Genomic DNA, 15421 nt, shown 5'->3' with positions numbered 1-15421 from the left:
GGCCCAGCTGCTCCACGGCACGTGGGATCTTCCCGGACCGGGGCACGAACCCGTGTCCCCTGCATCGGCAGGCGGACTCTCAACCACTGCGCCACCAGGGAAGCCCAAGAGGAAGTTCTTTGGGTGATAGAAATGGACTGTATCTTGGCTGTGGTGGTGGTTACACAGCTGTATTCATTTGTCCAGGTGAACCCAACTGTGTACCTTAAAAGGGTGAATTTTAGTGTATGTAAATTAAACCTCAATAGATCTGACTTAGAACATAGTAAAGTCAGATTGAATGGGGGATAAAAGGCCACCTGGATATTAAGTGTGAGCGTACAGTGGAATGGAGCTTCCCAAAGAGAGAATCGGGGCATGGTTTACCAGGGAAGGTGGAGTTGATCAGTTTTCTTGGGAGATCTTATGCTTTAGAGCTATGGGTTCAGCTGCTGTGACAGAGATCTAAAGTAATATTGACAAAGAAGAAAAGAAGTTTATTTCTTCTCACCTCAAAGTCCAGGGTAGTATGCGGGTTCCATTCCACAAAGTTACAGAGGCCCAGGCTCCTTCCATTTCCCTCCTTTGTCTACCTGCTCGTCCTCCTGATCTGAATGGGTCACCCCCACGTCCACGTGGAGCCGGCACGAAGTGGAGGGGACGCCTTTTCCCTGTAAGGATATGGCACCAGCAGGGTGCAGAGAGAAATAAACACAGAAAGGTTAGAGAGAAGACCGAGTTTTGCAGATGAAAACGAGGACACAGGAGAAGGAAAGAACTTGCAGGACAAAAGAGAGAAGAAGTGATGTAGGGATTCCAGTGAGAGGGAGTAACTTGAGACTGCTGGAAATGTCATTGGCAAATTTCTTGTCTACCCCATTACTTTTCTGTTGTTACTGTCGTTTGCTAAGCCAGGAAAATCAAGTTTATTAACTAGTAGTCTTATTTACCGTAACACTGAGCAGTGAAATGGCCTGTAGAAGAGAGGTCTCTACACCCAGGAGAGGACAACGCAGCAAGGAGCAAAGCGCTGAACGCGTGAAGGCTTTTGGATGTCCTTGCGCAGTGGGCAGCGACTTGGGCGGCAGTGGATGCGGCACCCAGATGATGCAGGACATGGTATAGCCCCTCGCTGGCGTCTGTGGAGACGTGGCTGTCAGCAGCAGGGCCCACAGGGCCCTTCGCTTCAAGGCTGAGTGTGGGTCATCAGGGAGATCCCACTCAGGCTAGGGGTCAGGTGGCAGGAGCTGAGCAGCTAGCAGGAGGGCATGAAGGTGTCGGGCTGACAGCAGGGCGGGGGGCATGGGGCGCAGCAGGCGGGCTGGAGGAGGCGGATCACGTGTGGGCAGGTGCTGGGCAGGCAGACCGAGCACCGGCAGCCCTTGTTGGAGGCATAGGTGGTGGTGGCCAGGCCACTGCGGACGCTGCAGCATTACCAAGGGGAGATCCGGCTGCAGGACGTGGTCAGGAGGTAGGTTTCGTTTGGCTGAGAAGTCTCCTGCTGTCTTAGTGTCTGTCCTCTCCTGAGCCAGCGCTTATACACTCACTCCCCTAGGTATCAGCTCATTAGCCTAGATCATGTTCTTCCATCTCAGTTTATGATAATCTCCATAAAATCATCTCATTACCTCAGTCTTTATTACCCTGCGATGTGTGTCTTACCTCATTGCTTTGTTGCCAAATGAGGACTCTTGACAATAGCTGTTTGTCAGTACAGGGAGAGCTTTATCTCACCATTAAAAAAATTTTATTACAGAAATTTTTAAAAAGAAAAAGAAAGGGAATAGTTTAATGAATCTCATGTGCCTCTCACCCACCCAGCTTCAACAGTTATCAGCACTCTGCCATTCTTGCTTTAGGTATCCACCCTCATACTTCTTTTTTCCTAGAGTATTTTTAAAGCAGTTCCCCAGTATTTTATCATTTCATCTATAAAATTTTTGTGTATAATATCCAGTGGATAAAGCCTTAAAAAAGAATAGCCACTGCACCATATGACACTCAATAAAGTTAGAAATATTTCTTTATTATCATCCAACACCCCATCTGTATTCCGTTTCCCCCAGGTGTCTTAAAAATGTCATTTTGCAGTTGGTCTGAATCAGGATCTAAACATAGTCCACACACTGCTTTGGGGTGATGTGTCTCTGAAGTTTCTTGGATCCTCACACTGTTTCCTCTCCATTTGTTTGTTTCTTTAATGCAGTGTATTTGTTGAAGGAAGTAGACCATTTGTCCTGCAGAATTTCCCATATTCTAGATTTGGCCAGTTGTAACCTTGCAGTGATACGTGACATGATTCTCTGTACCCTCTGTATCCTGTACCCTTGTGTAGTGATATCTAGAGGCTTAATTCCATCCAGGTTTGATTTTCTTTGTGGCAAGGATACACCTTAGCTGGTGCTACCGTATCACGTCAGAAGGCATAGGAGTCCGGTTGTCCCACTTCTAGTTATAATAATATTGACTAATAGGTTCCATTCGGTCCACCCCATGCTTCCATTATAGAGTTCCCCCTCCACTTTTCATGGTTTAAGCAGCTGGTGACTCAGCCCCATTCTGTAGGCTTTTCTTGGGAGACCTCTTTTTTAGGAATGGCCAGCTTAGGTAGCTGGCGGTCATGCCTGGTGGTTAGAGTTGGCCTTGCCTGGGTTCCTGGAAGCTGATCATCTGTTGAGGCTGACACCTCAGGGTATAGAGTTACAAAATCCTTTTGGAATTTAAAATTTTACTCTTCTGTTTTTGAAAGTAGGTAAACTTCCAATTCTAATGACTTGATCCTTCCCTCACTGGATTCTTGAGTTTATGTACCTTTACTAAGATTGTCTTGTTTTTGGTTTGAGAACTGAGATTATTATAAAGCTGGCATTTCAAAATTTCATAGTAGGTTCTGGTATTTAATGCATAAAATAATGCATGCTTTCATAGCATAAATACCTAGGCTCCAGTTCTAGTTTTACAAAATACTATTTGTTTGATATTAGGATACTGGTTTGGCTGCTCCAAAAGAGGCCAAAATAATAGTGGCTAAAATAAGACAGAAGGTTCATTTCTCTCTTTTGGAAAATTATGAGCCAGTAGGCAGCTCAGACAGTGGGGATCTTGTCCCCCAGGGTCATTCAGGGACTCAAGCTCCTATCCAACTATCCAGCCCAGGTGTCACCCTCGTCTGCATAGTTGAGAAGCTGGCTCACCACCACTCCACATTCCAGGCAGTGGCAAAGAGGAGGACTTGGTAGGCAAGCAGCTCCTTTTATGGGAAAGGCAAGCCTCTTACAGCCCATTGGCCAGAACTAGTCACATGGCCATTATCTTGCCACAACTTATGCTGGGAAATGCAGTCTCTAGCTGGGCAGCCATGTGCCCTGTAAAACCCAGGAGTTCTGCCACTAAAAGGGAGAAGGAAAGGAGAGATATTAAAGGTCAGGTAGTATTTTTTATTGAGTCCTTCCAAGCTTCAGCTTCATCTCATCTGTAATGCGGGGCTGAAAACACCCCCCTGTTGTGGCTGTTAGAATCACGTGCTCTTAGAATCATGTGCATGCACGGGTAAGTGTCGTGGAGCATCGAGTCCAGCCCCCTTCACATTCCAGGCCTTCGGTAAATGGTTCCATGCACTGGGGCCAGAGGGGGCAGCGCAGCATCACAGAGCAGAAAGAGCATAGGCTTTAAACTCATTGTAGATCTGGCTTTGAATCTTTGTTATTGTTAGCTGTGTGAGTGAAGACACATTTACCTAACCTCTCTGACCCTCTGTAATATGAGGGTGTTTACGAATTTAACGAAAAAGTACATAAAAATATCTAGTGCAGTGCCTGGTGTATAGAAGATATATGGTTAAGTAGTAGCTAATTGCTAAGTGATCTGTGTGTAATTTCTTAGGTAAGCAAGCGTTCCTGATGGGGAAAAATTATTATGTAAAGTCAATTTAAAGAGGACTTCTAAGCAGTTTCAACTAGTGACATACAGTCACCATTCTGTGTGTGTTCAGTTTGAATACTTGAGGCTTAAACCTAAGCCAGTGTTTTCTAAAGAAATCTCTGGAAGATACAGGCATTAGAATCAAAGTAGAATGCAGTCAAAATGCAGGTCTGATCAGAATCTCTGGAAGTGAAGGTGCATCTCCACATTTCTATAAATACCTCCACAGTGGTCTTTATCATACTGAAGTCTAACATCCCAGACCTGGTCCGCAGCATGTATTTAAAGTGTTAGAATACTTATACAGTGCTTCGAGGGAAGAAAGAATAATTTATCTTATCGAATTTCAGATAAATAAGATGAGAGCCCTGGGCTTTTGAAATGAACTCAGGGATGAGGTGTTTTTTCTTTCCCCTCGAAGGTTGCAACTTAAAAAATAATAAATGTTTGCTCTAAATCCTTTTTAGTTATTGCGAAACCAGAGATTTCCTGCATCCTATCATCATGCAGTGGAAACTGTTGTGAATATGCTGATGCCACACATCACTCAGAAGTTTCGAGATAACCCGGAGGCATCTAAGAATGCGAATCATAGCCTGGCTGTGTTCATCAAGGTGGGGGCCTCCGGGGAAGAGGGTGTCTGCCAAGTGCCTAATGTGCCTTTTCTAGCAGAGTGACTCGTACATATAGATGCTTAGTGAACGTTGATGGCAGGTTTTTATGCCAAAGGATAAACTTAACTCACAATAAATGCAGATTAGAAGCCAACTTTCAAAAAAAGCCTAAATACTTAACCTTTGTGGGTTGTTTCCTCCACAGAGATGTTTCACCTTCATGGATAGGGGCTTTGTCTTTAAGCAGATCAACAACTACATCAGCTGCTTTGCTCCTGGAGATCCTAAGGTAGCCTGTGTGCGTGCGCGCACCTGTGTGTGTGTGTGTGTGTGTGTGTGTGCGCGCGCGCGTGTGTGTGTGTGTGTGTGTGTGTGTGTGTGTGTGTGTGTGTGTGTTAAACACTGTTCTTTTTGTCTCTCTGAGTGACATCTGGATACCCACCTGTTTCTCTTGGTTCACATCAGAATTTTCTTTCAGTCCCAGAGGCACTATTCATTCTCCTCTCTTGCAGATACTAACTAGTACTAACTAGTACTTGTATTAATGTGTGAGATATTAGGGACACAGTAATTCCACATGCAACATAAATACCTGTTGATTTTTCTCATAAATACCTTAAATGACTTCTCAGCTGCAAAACTAAAAGTATATGTGTTGCAAATCATAGTTTATTTAACAAGGTAACAGAAATAACCATGTAGCCTTTCTCTGCTAGAATTATCTGTCTCTTCCCTTGCGTGTCTATTTTAAAGCTCTGCCTTACTCATTTTTTTATTGCACTGAACCTGTGTCTATAATTATAAGCTGCCTGAAATCCTTTATTGAAGTAAGAGGAGCATAAATCATAAATGCCCTAAAAGTCAGTGGAGGACACTGTTTAATGAAATGTGTTCCCAATTTTCAAACAAATCCCTGCAGACATTCTGAAATCTGTAAAATAGCCTAGAGCCTGCAGCTCTAAGACAGGGAAGAGGCTAAAGACGAGTGTGTGATTCCTAATAGGTTTTTCAGGAGGCTGTATGAAGTATCCACTGAGGTATTTAACTTATGACTAACCATATTTTTTCTGCAGACCCTCTTTGAATACAAATTTGAATTTCTCCGTGTGGTGTGCAATCATGAACATTATATTCCATTGAATTTACCAATGCCATTTGGAAAAGGCAGGATTCAAAGATATCAAGGTAATTTATCTTTAAATATATTAATCATAGTCTTTTCAGAAAGAGAGCCATTCATTTTTAATAAGAAAAGAGAATTAGCTCACACGTGACATTCAAATTATCTGATACTTTTCATTGATGAATTGATTTTTTTTCTTGTTAAATTTCCATTAAAAAAAATTGATAAAATGCTATGTAGGAACTTACTTTTTTTTAGCAAATTTACCAGACTACAGATCATGCCAGTGTGACTCTTTTTCATTGAAAAGTTCCATTGCTTAAACAATAGTAATCCATTTTATTTACTGTAGTTTATTTTTATTTGTTTCACTTTTCTTTTTTCTTATGAATTAGCTTTTCTTTCACCAGCTGTGGAGTCAAATGACACTCCTGTAGGTAGGTGTGGGGTGTGACGCTTGCTTTCTTGCATCTTCCTCCTTTAAAAGAAAAAGAATGCAAGTGATTGCTGAAATGCTTACGTGTGCTATTCATGTAGGCATTTGCCATATACTTGGATCAGTTTTAAAACTGATGATAAACCAGTGAATTTGTTCTCGCTGTAGCTAAGACATTGCCATAACATCCCCAGGAGTCATCTGGTTTTTTGCTCCTGGGGTCAGTAGGTCCTCTAGGACGTTTCTTTAAGGAGTAAAGCAAATAAACAAAAAGCTCTGCTTCATTTCAAAAATGTATTATTCCACCATTTTCATAGTCCTTGTTTATAGCAGTAGCAGTAGCCTATGTCACAAGCAACATGGCTTTTCACATGCTTTTTATGTTTGCATGCTGAGTCTTCATTAACTGTTCTGTATCCTTTCTGAGTTTGAAGAGAATTAAGCTCATAGAGATTTCTGTGTCTTCACTGAGTAAGTCAAATTAGTCTCTTGGGTCTGTCAAGTAATATCTAGCACCTTGTATGTGCTCAGGATTATTTATGCTAAAGGAGAGAAAAAGTGGAAGGATGCCACCAAACTATTAATGACACCTAAATCAACTGACTCTGAAATTCAGAGAGAAACTCACAAAGGAATTCATTCAGAGACATAAGTACCTTGCCTTTTAAAGAGCAAGAAGGGGGACTGCGGCCTGAAGTCGGCGGTCATGCATTCAGCCAATATTTGCTCAGCACCAACTATACCTAGCCTTGGGATAGAGTCGTGGACAACAAGGATGAAATCCCTTGCTGTCTTAGCTGTGTGAAATGTGTAGAACGTGAGAGAGTGATAAGTGCTAAGGAGAGAGAAATAAAGCACGGGAAAGGGATAGGAAATGGGCTGGCAATGAGGTCGGGTGGCCAGGCAGAGCCTCACTGAGGAGGCAACTTCGGGGTGATAGTTGAAGAAGGTGAGGGGTTGAGCTCCTGGGCTGGTCAGCATCCCCCATCCAACCACAGCCTGCCCGCCTGTCCCACCCCGCACTGCTCCCCACGCGCCAGGCACACCTGCTGGTCCCAGCTCCTCACACATGGCAGGCCCTCCCCGCACTTCTCAGCCTCACACAGCACCTCCCTGGGCATCCTCGTCTTCCTCCTGGCCAGTCACTCGGCACCTCCCCTGTGGGCCCAGCCAGGTCTCCCCCTCGCCTCTCCCAGCGCCCCGCCTGGAGTGAATTGCTCCCTACCCTGCACCCCAGACCCTCCTTCACCCCACCTTCAGTTCCTAGCCCACCTGTCCCTGGAGACCGTGACCGTTTTCCCCTCACCTTTCAGGGTGCTGAGGATAGCTCTTTCTGCCCAGCGGTTGGGCAGTGAACGTGTGCTAATGTCCATCTTGCCCACTGGCCCGGGTGTCTGTCCTGTAGAACCAAGTGAGGAGTGAGGAGGAGACCCTTCAGGTACCCCACGGACTCACACAGGCTCTTAGTAGACTGTCGGGGTATTCGGCAGCGAGAAGGGCTGCCCTAGGCAGGCGGTGGGTCAGCTACAGATAACTTCCGTAACTGCACTGATAGGAGTAAAGTTCCGGGTTTTTTCAGCATCCTCCTTCCTCTTGCCCTTCTCACCTGCTCCTCCACTCTCCTCTGCACACGCACACGCACACGCACACACACGTGTGCAGTTAAACCCGTAAATAGTTTTCCTTCTACGGGGATCATGTGAATTCAGGCTGTGAGCTGTCTTTAGTTTACTGTCTTTTCAGTGAACTGGACTTAAAAATCATAAACAGTGGACATGAGTATTCTGGAAAGATGAACGCTCTTTCGCTTCCTTCTGCTAAAGAGTTCATAGGACTTGGGTCAGACTTTGAATAGGTTTAGAAGCAACTAACATGGCATTAAAGTTAAAGGAGAGGCCTATAGATTTTCCTCTAACAGTGGATTCAGTATAAGAATTTAAATCCGAGCCACAGCTTTCCGGATAGGTGTATTTCAGCTTTAGAGTGTGATGTTTAGCTGCTTTTATTTACCCTCCCTCAGTAGGTTTCACGTTTGCTTATTATCTCTTTTCCAGAAGAGCTTTCAGTCTTGTCACTTAGCTTGCTGATGACTTACTAGTTTGATTTGGTGCTTTGTCCATTTTAGTTCTAATTTATATCAGTTTTCTATTGGCTTTTTGAGGTAAAGAAGTTTTAAGAGTATATATTAGAAAATTCTAAATCAAATAAGATCTTCAGTGATAGCAAAATAATAGGTAATATGGTAACTCGTTCATTTTAAACATGTTGGGTTTTAATGGGCGTATATGGGCATTGATGACCAGGAAATCGCTAAATGAACTCATGTAGTGAAAAACATTTTAATAGACCATCTATATTTATTCTTTAATTATGTGTCTCTTATGCATAAATTACTCCCCTGTAATGTTGTCAGTTACTACAATTTTATTTTTAAATTTCATATCAATAACAAAATTACATTTGTAATGTAACATGCTGTTCTGTATTCTAAAAATTGGTACTAAAACTATTCACTAACTTAATCATTATGTAGGATGTAATACCTTTTAAAATCAAAATCCAGTGCATTTATTTGTATTTAAATTTTGTTTTCACTTTGGAGTGCAGAGCAGTATTTTAGGTTATCAGCCCTTTCCCCTTGGAAGCCAGATGTGACCCCCTGATGACACACACAGGGGAGGCTGAAAGCAAAGGATGGGCTTGGTTTTTATTTTATTCAAAGAGTGTTACATCCTTTCTAACTAAAGCGGTTTCTATCCTCATTTCAGATCTCCAGCTTGACTACGCATTAACAGATGAGTTCTGCAGAAACCACTTCTTGGTGGGACTGTTACTGAGGGAGGTGGGGACCGCCCTCCAGGAGTTCAGGGAGGTCCGTCTGATTGCCATCGGTGTGCTTAAGAACCTGCTGATAAAGCATTCTTTTGATGACAGATATGCTTCCAGGGTGAGTGTTCTCTAATGGAAGGAAATATGATAGATAAGTGTCCTTCATTTTGAGTAATATAAAGAAATAAGCAATTAGAAAATTAGTGGTAACAGCACTAAGACTTCCTCTGTTTATACAATAAAATCTAACAGCAATCTTTATAGGAAAGATCCAAATACAGGAGATGGCCAAGTGCTAGCTCAGTCTATCATTAAATTCTGAGTCCGGGATAAACTTAACACTTTGCGCCTTTGTTTCAGAGCCATCAAGCAAGGATAGCCACTCTCTACCTGCCTCTGTTCGGTCTGCTGATTGAGAATGTCCAGCGGATCAACGTGAGAGATGTGTCTCCCTTCCCCGTGAACCCTGGCAGTGTACGTAAGCACATTCACATAGACGCAGCCTGTATTTGCTTCCTGTGACTGCCCTAACAAAATACTACAAACTGGGTGGCCAAAAACAACAGAAACTTATTCTCTCACAGTCAGAAAGCCAGAAGTCCAAAATCAAGATGTCAGCTGGGTTGGTTCCTTCTTGAGGTTCTGGGTGAAGAGCTGGTTCTATGCCTTTCTGCTAGCTTCTGGTGGTTGCCCGAAATCCTTGCTTTTTCTAGCTTATAACTGTATCACTCCAATCTCTGCCTCTGTCTTCACATGGTGTTATCCCTGGTGTGTGTCTGTGTCTCTGGTGTCCTGTCCTGTCCTTATAAGGACACCAGTGCTTGGATTTAGGGCCCACCCTAATCCAGGATGACATCATCTTATCTTACATCTTAATTACATCTGCAAAGACCCTCTTTCCAAATAAGGTCACATTCTGAGGTTCAGGGTGGATATGCAGTTGGAGGGACACTATTCAACTATACACGTCTCCTCTTTTTTTGCCCCTAAAACCATAATAATCTACAGTAGTCTTGGTAAGTTGCATTTCTGGCTAAGACGGAGTCAATCAGTAAACCTTCAACTCTTGTTAAAAATCATCATAGGGCTTCCCTGGTGGCGCAGTGGTTGGGAGTCCACCTGCCGATGCAGGGGACATGGCTTCGTGCCCCGGTCCGGGAAGATCCCACATGCCGCGGAGCGGCGGGGCCCGTGAGCCATGGCCACTGAGCCTGTGCGTCTGGAACCTGTGCTCCGCAGCGGGTGAGGCCACAACAATGAGAGGCCCGCGAACTGAAAAGAAAAAAAAAAAACATTATAAAAAGCCGTGCTTTCCTGATGGCTTGTTTTTCTCGTAAGATTTCAGGATCTTCTTTGTGTATCCAACAAAAAGTTATAGAGGAAGGAGTTTATTTCGTTTTTTAAAAAAAAGCATAGTTCTAACCTCGGTGCTATAAGAGCTCAGTGCTAGCCCCGGTTCTGATGTAACATACACAGTCTTGGAAAAGCCACCTCTTTGGGCTGAAGTTTCTCTGTGTCTGTAAAGTTAGAAAGATAATCAGACTAGATGTCAGGGGGCCAGGGTGAATGACCCCACCTCCCCAAACTGACCACCTTAATTTACTTTAGCTTTATGCAGTCATTTAAAGATATACTGGAAATTAAGTTGACTGAAGGATGACGCCAGAAATGATCTCAAAGCGTTTTGGTTGGAGACAATCCGGCATTAATTTGGATAGGTGTTAGCAGTTCAGCAGTGCCCTTTTCCTGTTTATTCTGGACCTGTGAACCGGCTCCATTGTTCATCTTGCCACTTTGTCATCACGGCATACAGCGGGGGAGCTCCCTTGTGTGTATTTCTGTCCCTTTTCCCCCAACAGTGGTGCTTTGTCCTCTTTTCTGTACATCTCCTACGTGATGGTGCATTGAGATGAACCGTGTTTATAGAATAATTTTTGTAGTTCCAAAGAGCGTGAATGTTCACTGTCCTTACATGGAACGCACCACACTAATCTCACCCTCTACAACATTGTATTTCACATGTGTATTCTCTAAATTTGTCTGCTTTTCTAATCAGAATAAGTAATTCAGGGCGTAATGCTACCTATCTGTACTGCTTCAAATGAACACCAGCTTTTGCTTTGGCTTTCATGAAAGTAAAATCCCTTTTATGACATAACTTCATAGTGAACATAATTTCTCCACTGAGAATTCACACGGAGCACCCACCTTGCAGAGATTTTCACTGCTGCTACTGTGAGGTCACTATTGCTCATTTGGGAAGATTTCTGATGTGAGAGAAAAAAACCAATGGTCCAGTTAGAAAGAGCACGTGAGGCTTCTTCTGAAGGAAGAAACATACTGAAATAATCTACAGAAATGTTGGGCATCAGAGCTCTGGAAAGGGAAGGGTGCTAGATCTCCTGGGGAAATACAGGACTTCACGGGCCAAGGTTTCTCCGCCCACCCCAGACCTGACGTGCCCCGTGCTCCCTCCTCCTGCTGCTTCTCTGACCCACACACCCCACCTCCACCCCCCGCTGTCCTCCTCCCACTCAGGCACGTTTAACATGCCAGGCTGTTCTGTCCTGTTCTTATGCTCGCCCTCACACTTCCAAGAACTGTTGGTGAATCCTTTAAAGTCATCTTCAATTGTTTCTTGTCTCTCTCCTCCTTGACAGACTGTGAAGGAGGAATCCCTTACTTTGCCAGCCGTGAACCCGATAGTGACACCGCAGAAGTCTGGGAGCACGCTGGATGCCAGTCTGCACAAGGACCTCTTTGGTGCCATCTCTGGCATTGGTAATGCTCGGGCTCTGACCTGCTTCTCTGCAGTCTAATTCGGAAAGCGTCTTTAATCCAGTCATTTGTTAGCTTTCAAATCAGAACTTTGAAGTCTTGAGTTTCTACTTCAAGTATTCTTTTCCTGATTTTGCTCCTCAGCTATGAAACCCCTTAACTCTACACTGAAATAAAGATCTCAAATTTCAGGAATAACACATGTAGTACAGTTAACCACATATTTGTCCTGTTTGCTTTTTGTTTAATGCGTGTTAATTTTTCATTTTAAATCTTCAAACTAGATTGTTTATGCTTTTAGGAAAAGAATATCTTTGCAAGTGTGTTTGTGGTGGGTAGGATTTATTTGTAGTGTTAACGATTTAGATGAGATGTGACAGACTAATTGCTGATGGAGATACTGGTTTGTGGCTAGAATGAAGTCCTGAAATCACTTTTCTAAAATCTTCTTTCCTGCAATATTTTTTCTATCTGAAATAATGTTAGAGCAGCCCCCATGGGGAGGAAAACAGATGGCATAAATCAAGATTCAAATTGCATAGTTTTTCCATAAGAAAATGTCTGAGAAATGTATTTATTAATACTCTGATTGAGCACATGTGCCAGCTCCTTCATAAAGATAATGGTAAAAAAAAAAAATATATATATATATATATATATCTTCACAGACACTCACAGACTTATGCTGTCTTCATTTCTTCCTCTCTTTTACACCACAGTTTGAATAAATGAAGCATCCTGCTGCGGCTAATGCTTAGACCACCCAATAATGGAACTAACTCATAGGGCAGAATAAAGGGCAGTCCTTTTACCTAATTAATCTGCAGGACTGTGGTTCATTCTGAGTTTATGTCCTTAGCTTTTGTAGTGTTCTAGTTGCTAACGTGGTTATTTCATGTAGGTGATGAAACTGGCCAGACTGTAAAATTGGAAACTGCATACCAGTGCTCAGATTTATCCCATAATGCCCATACCAGTCTTTAATCTTACTTCTGTTTCTGTGTATTTTTCATAGTTATACTTACCTCATTTGGCGTTGTAAAGATGAAATGGGTTAATTCATACAAAACGCAGAGCCTGGCACGTGGTATTTCCATTGCCTTTCTCATGGGGCCCTCGCTCTGTCTCCTTTGCCTCACTCTGTCCACAAGCCCAGCCGCTCTCTGGGAGTGGGGAAGGGGTCCTTTCAGGGGCTTTGTCTGCAGCGGTTCCCAGCACTGTTTTTAAAGTCAGACAGATGTGGCTTTGGATCCAGACTCCACCATTTACAATTGCCATGGGCAGGGTGTCTCTCCTCTTTACCCTGTGTCCACATCTCAAAAATAGAGTCGTGGTGAGGGATGAAGAGCTAGTTGAATGTGTGCAGTGCTTGGCAAGGTAAACAGTGTTATTATTTGACCGCCATTATAACAAGCACAGTTCTTCAGTGTTATTCATGCTTTGTGATAGACTCTTAGTAGCCTAAATCTTAACTCTCTGTTCTCTCTGACCAGTATTCTGTAGGATTCAAGACTGTGGAAATGATGAAACTAGAATGAGGTGATGTTTTGACTCTGACTTGATTCTCCAATTCCACATTCACCTTGTTAGGGTTTGGGATGCATTGAGAACATAGAGATGAGCCAAGGGGGGGTCTTTAGCACAACTTCAGTGACATAAATGGCCTTCGATTGCTCTGTGTTCATGGTGAAGTTACAAAAAGTTCTCAAGGCTAATTTTGTCCCATTTCATTCTTCCTTGAATTTCAATACCTGGATCCACTTTTCATGGGAATTCACCACAATAGACTTAGTATATATTCAGGCTTTTATCTATGTTGCCCCCATCTTTAAACGCTTTAATCCTTGTTTCCTTTTAGAAATGCCTTCCGGGAAAGCAGCCCCCACCTTTGAACTGGGTTTACTAGTTGTTTTCTGGTAGCTTTAGCAATTCTTCTTTTATTCATCAAGGAATTTCTAGTTAGTTTTAGTCCCAGTGCTTATCCTTCAAGAGCTGACTTTCTCCTTACGTCTCTTAAGGAAATTCTGTTTCCACACTTACTGAGAATGTACCCTCAGCAGTGTTTTTAATGTCTTTGGAACATGGTGCATGAAAATTTCTGAAACTGATTCATTGCCTGGATAAAAACTACTCTAAGATTACATTCATTTTAGGGGCTTCCCTGGTGGCACAGTGGTTGGGAGTCCGCCTGCCAATGCAGGGGACACGGGTTCGAGCCCTGGTCCAGGAAGATCCCACATGCTGCGGAGCAACTAAGCCCGTGCGCCACAACTACTGAGCCTGCGCTCTAGAGCCCATGAGCCACAACTGCTGAGCCCGTGTGCTGCAGCTACTAAGGCCCGCATGCCTGGAGCCCACGCTCCGCAGCAGGAGAGGCCACTGCAATGAGAGGCCTGCGCACCGTGGCAAGGAGCGGCCCCCGCTTGCCTCAGCTGGAGGGGGCCCGTGCACAGCAGCAAAAACCCAACACAGCCAAAAATAAATAAATAAAATTTTTTAAAAAAGATTACATTCTCAAGGCGCACATTCTTAGGCTCAGGGTTCCTTTACCTACCTACTCAGTGTATTTCATTTTGCTGTCTATACAAAGGGGAGAGAGTTGAACTAAATTTCTTTTAAAAGTTATGCACTGGGCCAGGATATTAAATACACACACACACACACACACACACACACACACCAGGAACATAGTTCTACTAAGCATGTTGATTTATTTATTTATTTATTTTTTGCGGTACGCGGGCCTCTCACTGTCGTGGCCTCTCCTGTTGCGGAGCACAGGCTCCGGATGTGCAGACTCAGCGGCCGTGGCTCACGGGCCTAGCCGCTCCGCGGCATGTGGGGTCTTCCCATACCGGGGCACGAACCCATGTCCCCTGCATCGGCAGGCGGACTCCCAACCACTGCACCATCAGGGAAGCCCCAGCATGTTGATTTTGATTTATTGCATTTACATCTGTTTGCCTTAGATTAGGACTCTTGTTCTGGAACTGAGCCTAAAACTTTGAGAATTTAATGTCTAATTTTACTTTACTGAGAGCCTTTTTCTCCTGAGTTCTGTGTTCTACACTAAGTATGAAGTCTGGTTATATTAGGAAGACGATAGTTATAATTTGGTCACAGTGCATGTTTCTTTTCTCTCTGAGTATAGAAAAAGGCCCCTGGCTTTTTCATAGGGTTTTTACCTGCACCCTGTGGCAGTCAATCACACAGTTCCTATTCTGGGTAGGCACAGCCCCTGGCCGGTGGTTTACGTGTTCCTGCCTGCACTTACATTTTCAGATTCCCTTGCCCTTCTTTGCTTGATATACTTAATACACTGAATTGGTTTCAGAGATGGTGGTGGATAAACCTGAGTGTTAGGGGCGGGGAGAGGATTAACTTCGAGGTGTATCAGTCCATGGCAGCTAATTTGCAGGCTGAAACCTAAAAAGGGCCTGCCTGTTCTGAGGTGCCAAGGAAAGGCATCTCAGGTGAAGGCAGCTTGGGGGTGGGAGGCTGTGCTTACAGCTTGCTGCAGCGTGGCACCGAAAGTCTTCCGCAGTGTGCAGGGCCAGCCCAGCCTCGCAGCCGGAGGCATGCCTTTTGGTTCAAGCCAGAATGTGCAAGTCTAAGAATCATTTTTAATTATGTGATTTATTTAAGTCTTATCTAAGCAAGAAGTCGATCTATTACTTTTAAAAATTCCACAGTATTGGGCTTCCCTGGTGGCGCAGTGGTTGAGAGTCCGCCTGCCGATGC

At 43.8% G+C, this 15421-nt stretch overlaps 2 protein-coding genes across 2 annotated transcripts in view; one reads left to right on the top strand and one right to left on the bottom strand.

Moving 5' to 3' along the window:
* Positions 1-15421, top strand: part of DOCK9 (dedicator of cytokinesis 9) — a 176829-nt gene that overhangs the window by 100097 nt on the left and 61311 nt on the right. Inside the window, exons 28-33 of the mRNA XM_007467228.1 lie at positions 4368-4514; positions 4720-4803; positions 5588-5699; positions 8842-9020; positions 9263-9376; positions 11563-11694. Coding sequence (XP_007467290.1) covers positions 4368-4514; positions 4720-4803; positions 5588-5699; positions 8842-9020; positions 9263-9376; positions 11563-11694 — 768 coding nt within the window. The remainder of the gene's footprint in view (positions 1-4367; positions 4515-4719; positions 4804-5587; positions 5700-8841; positions 9021-9262; positions 9377-11562; positions 11695-15421) is intronic.
* On the bottom strand, positions 1166-3657 carry LOC103091247 (keratin-associated protein 3-1-like). Its single transcript, XM_082931407.1, is given in 2 exon segments — positions 1166-1430; positions 3566-3657. Coding segments are annotated over 2 exon segments (357 nt in total).

Source organism: Lipotes vexillifer, unplaced genomic scaffold (assembly GCF_000442215.2).
Source record: "Lipotes vexillifer unplaced genomic scaffold, Lipotes_vexillifer_v1.1 scaffold291, whole genome shotgun sequence".
Lineage (NCBI taxonomy): Eukaryota > Metazoa > Chordata > Mammalia > Artiodactyla > Lipotidae > Lipotes > Lipotes vexillifer.
The sequence above is the reverse complement of the archived record's forward strand: the minus strand, read 5'-3'. Positions and strand labels throughout refer to the sequence as shown.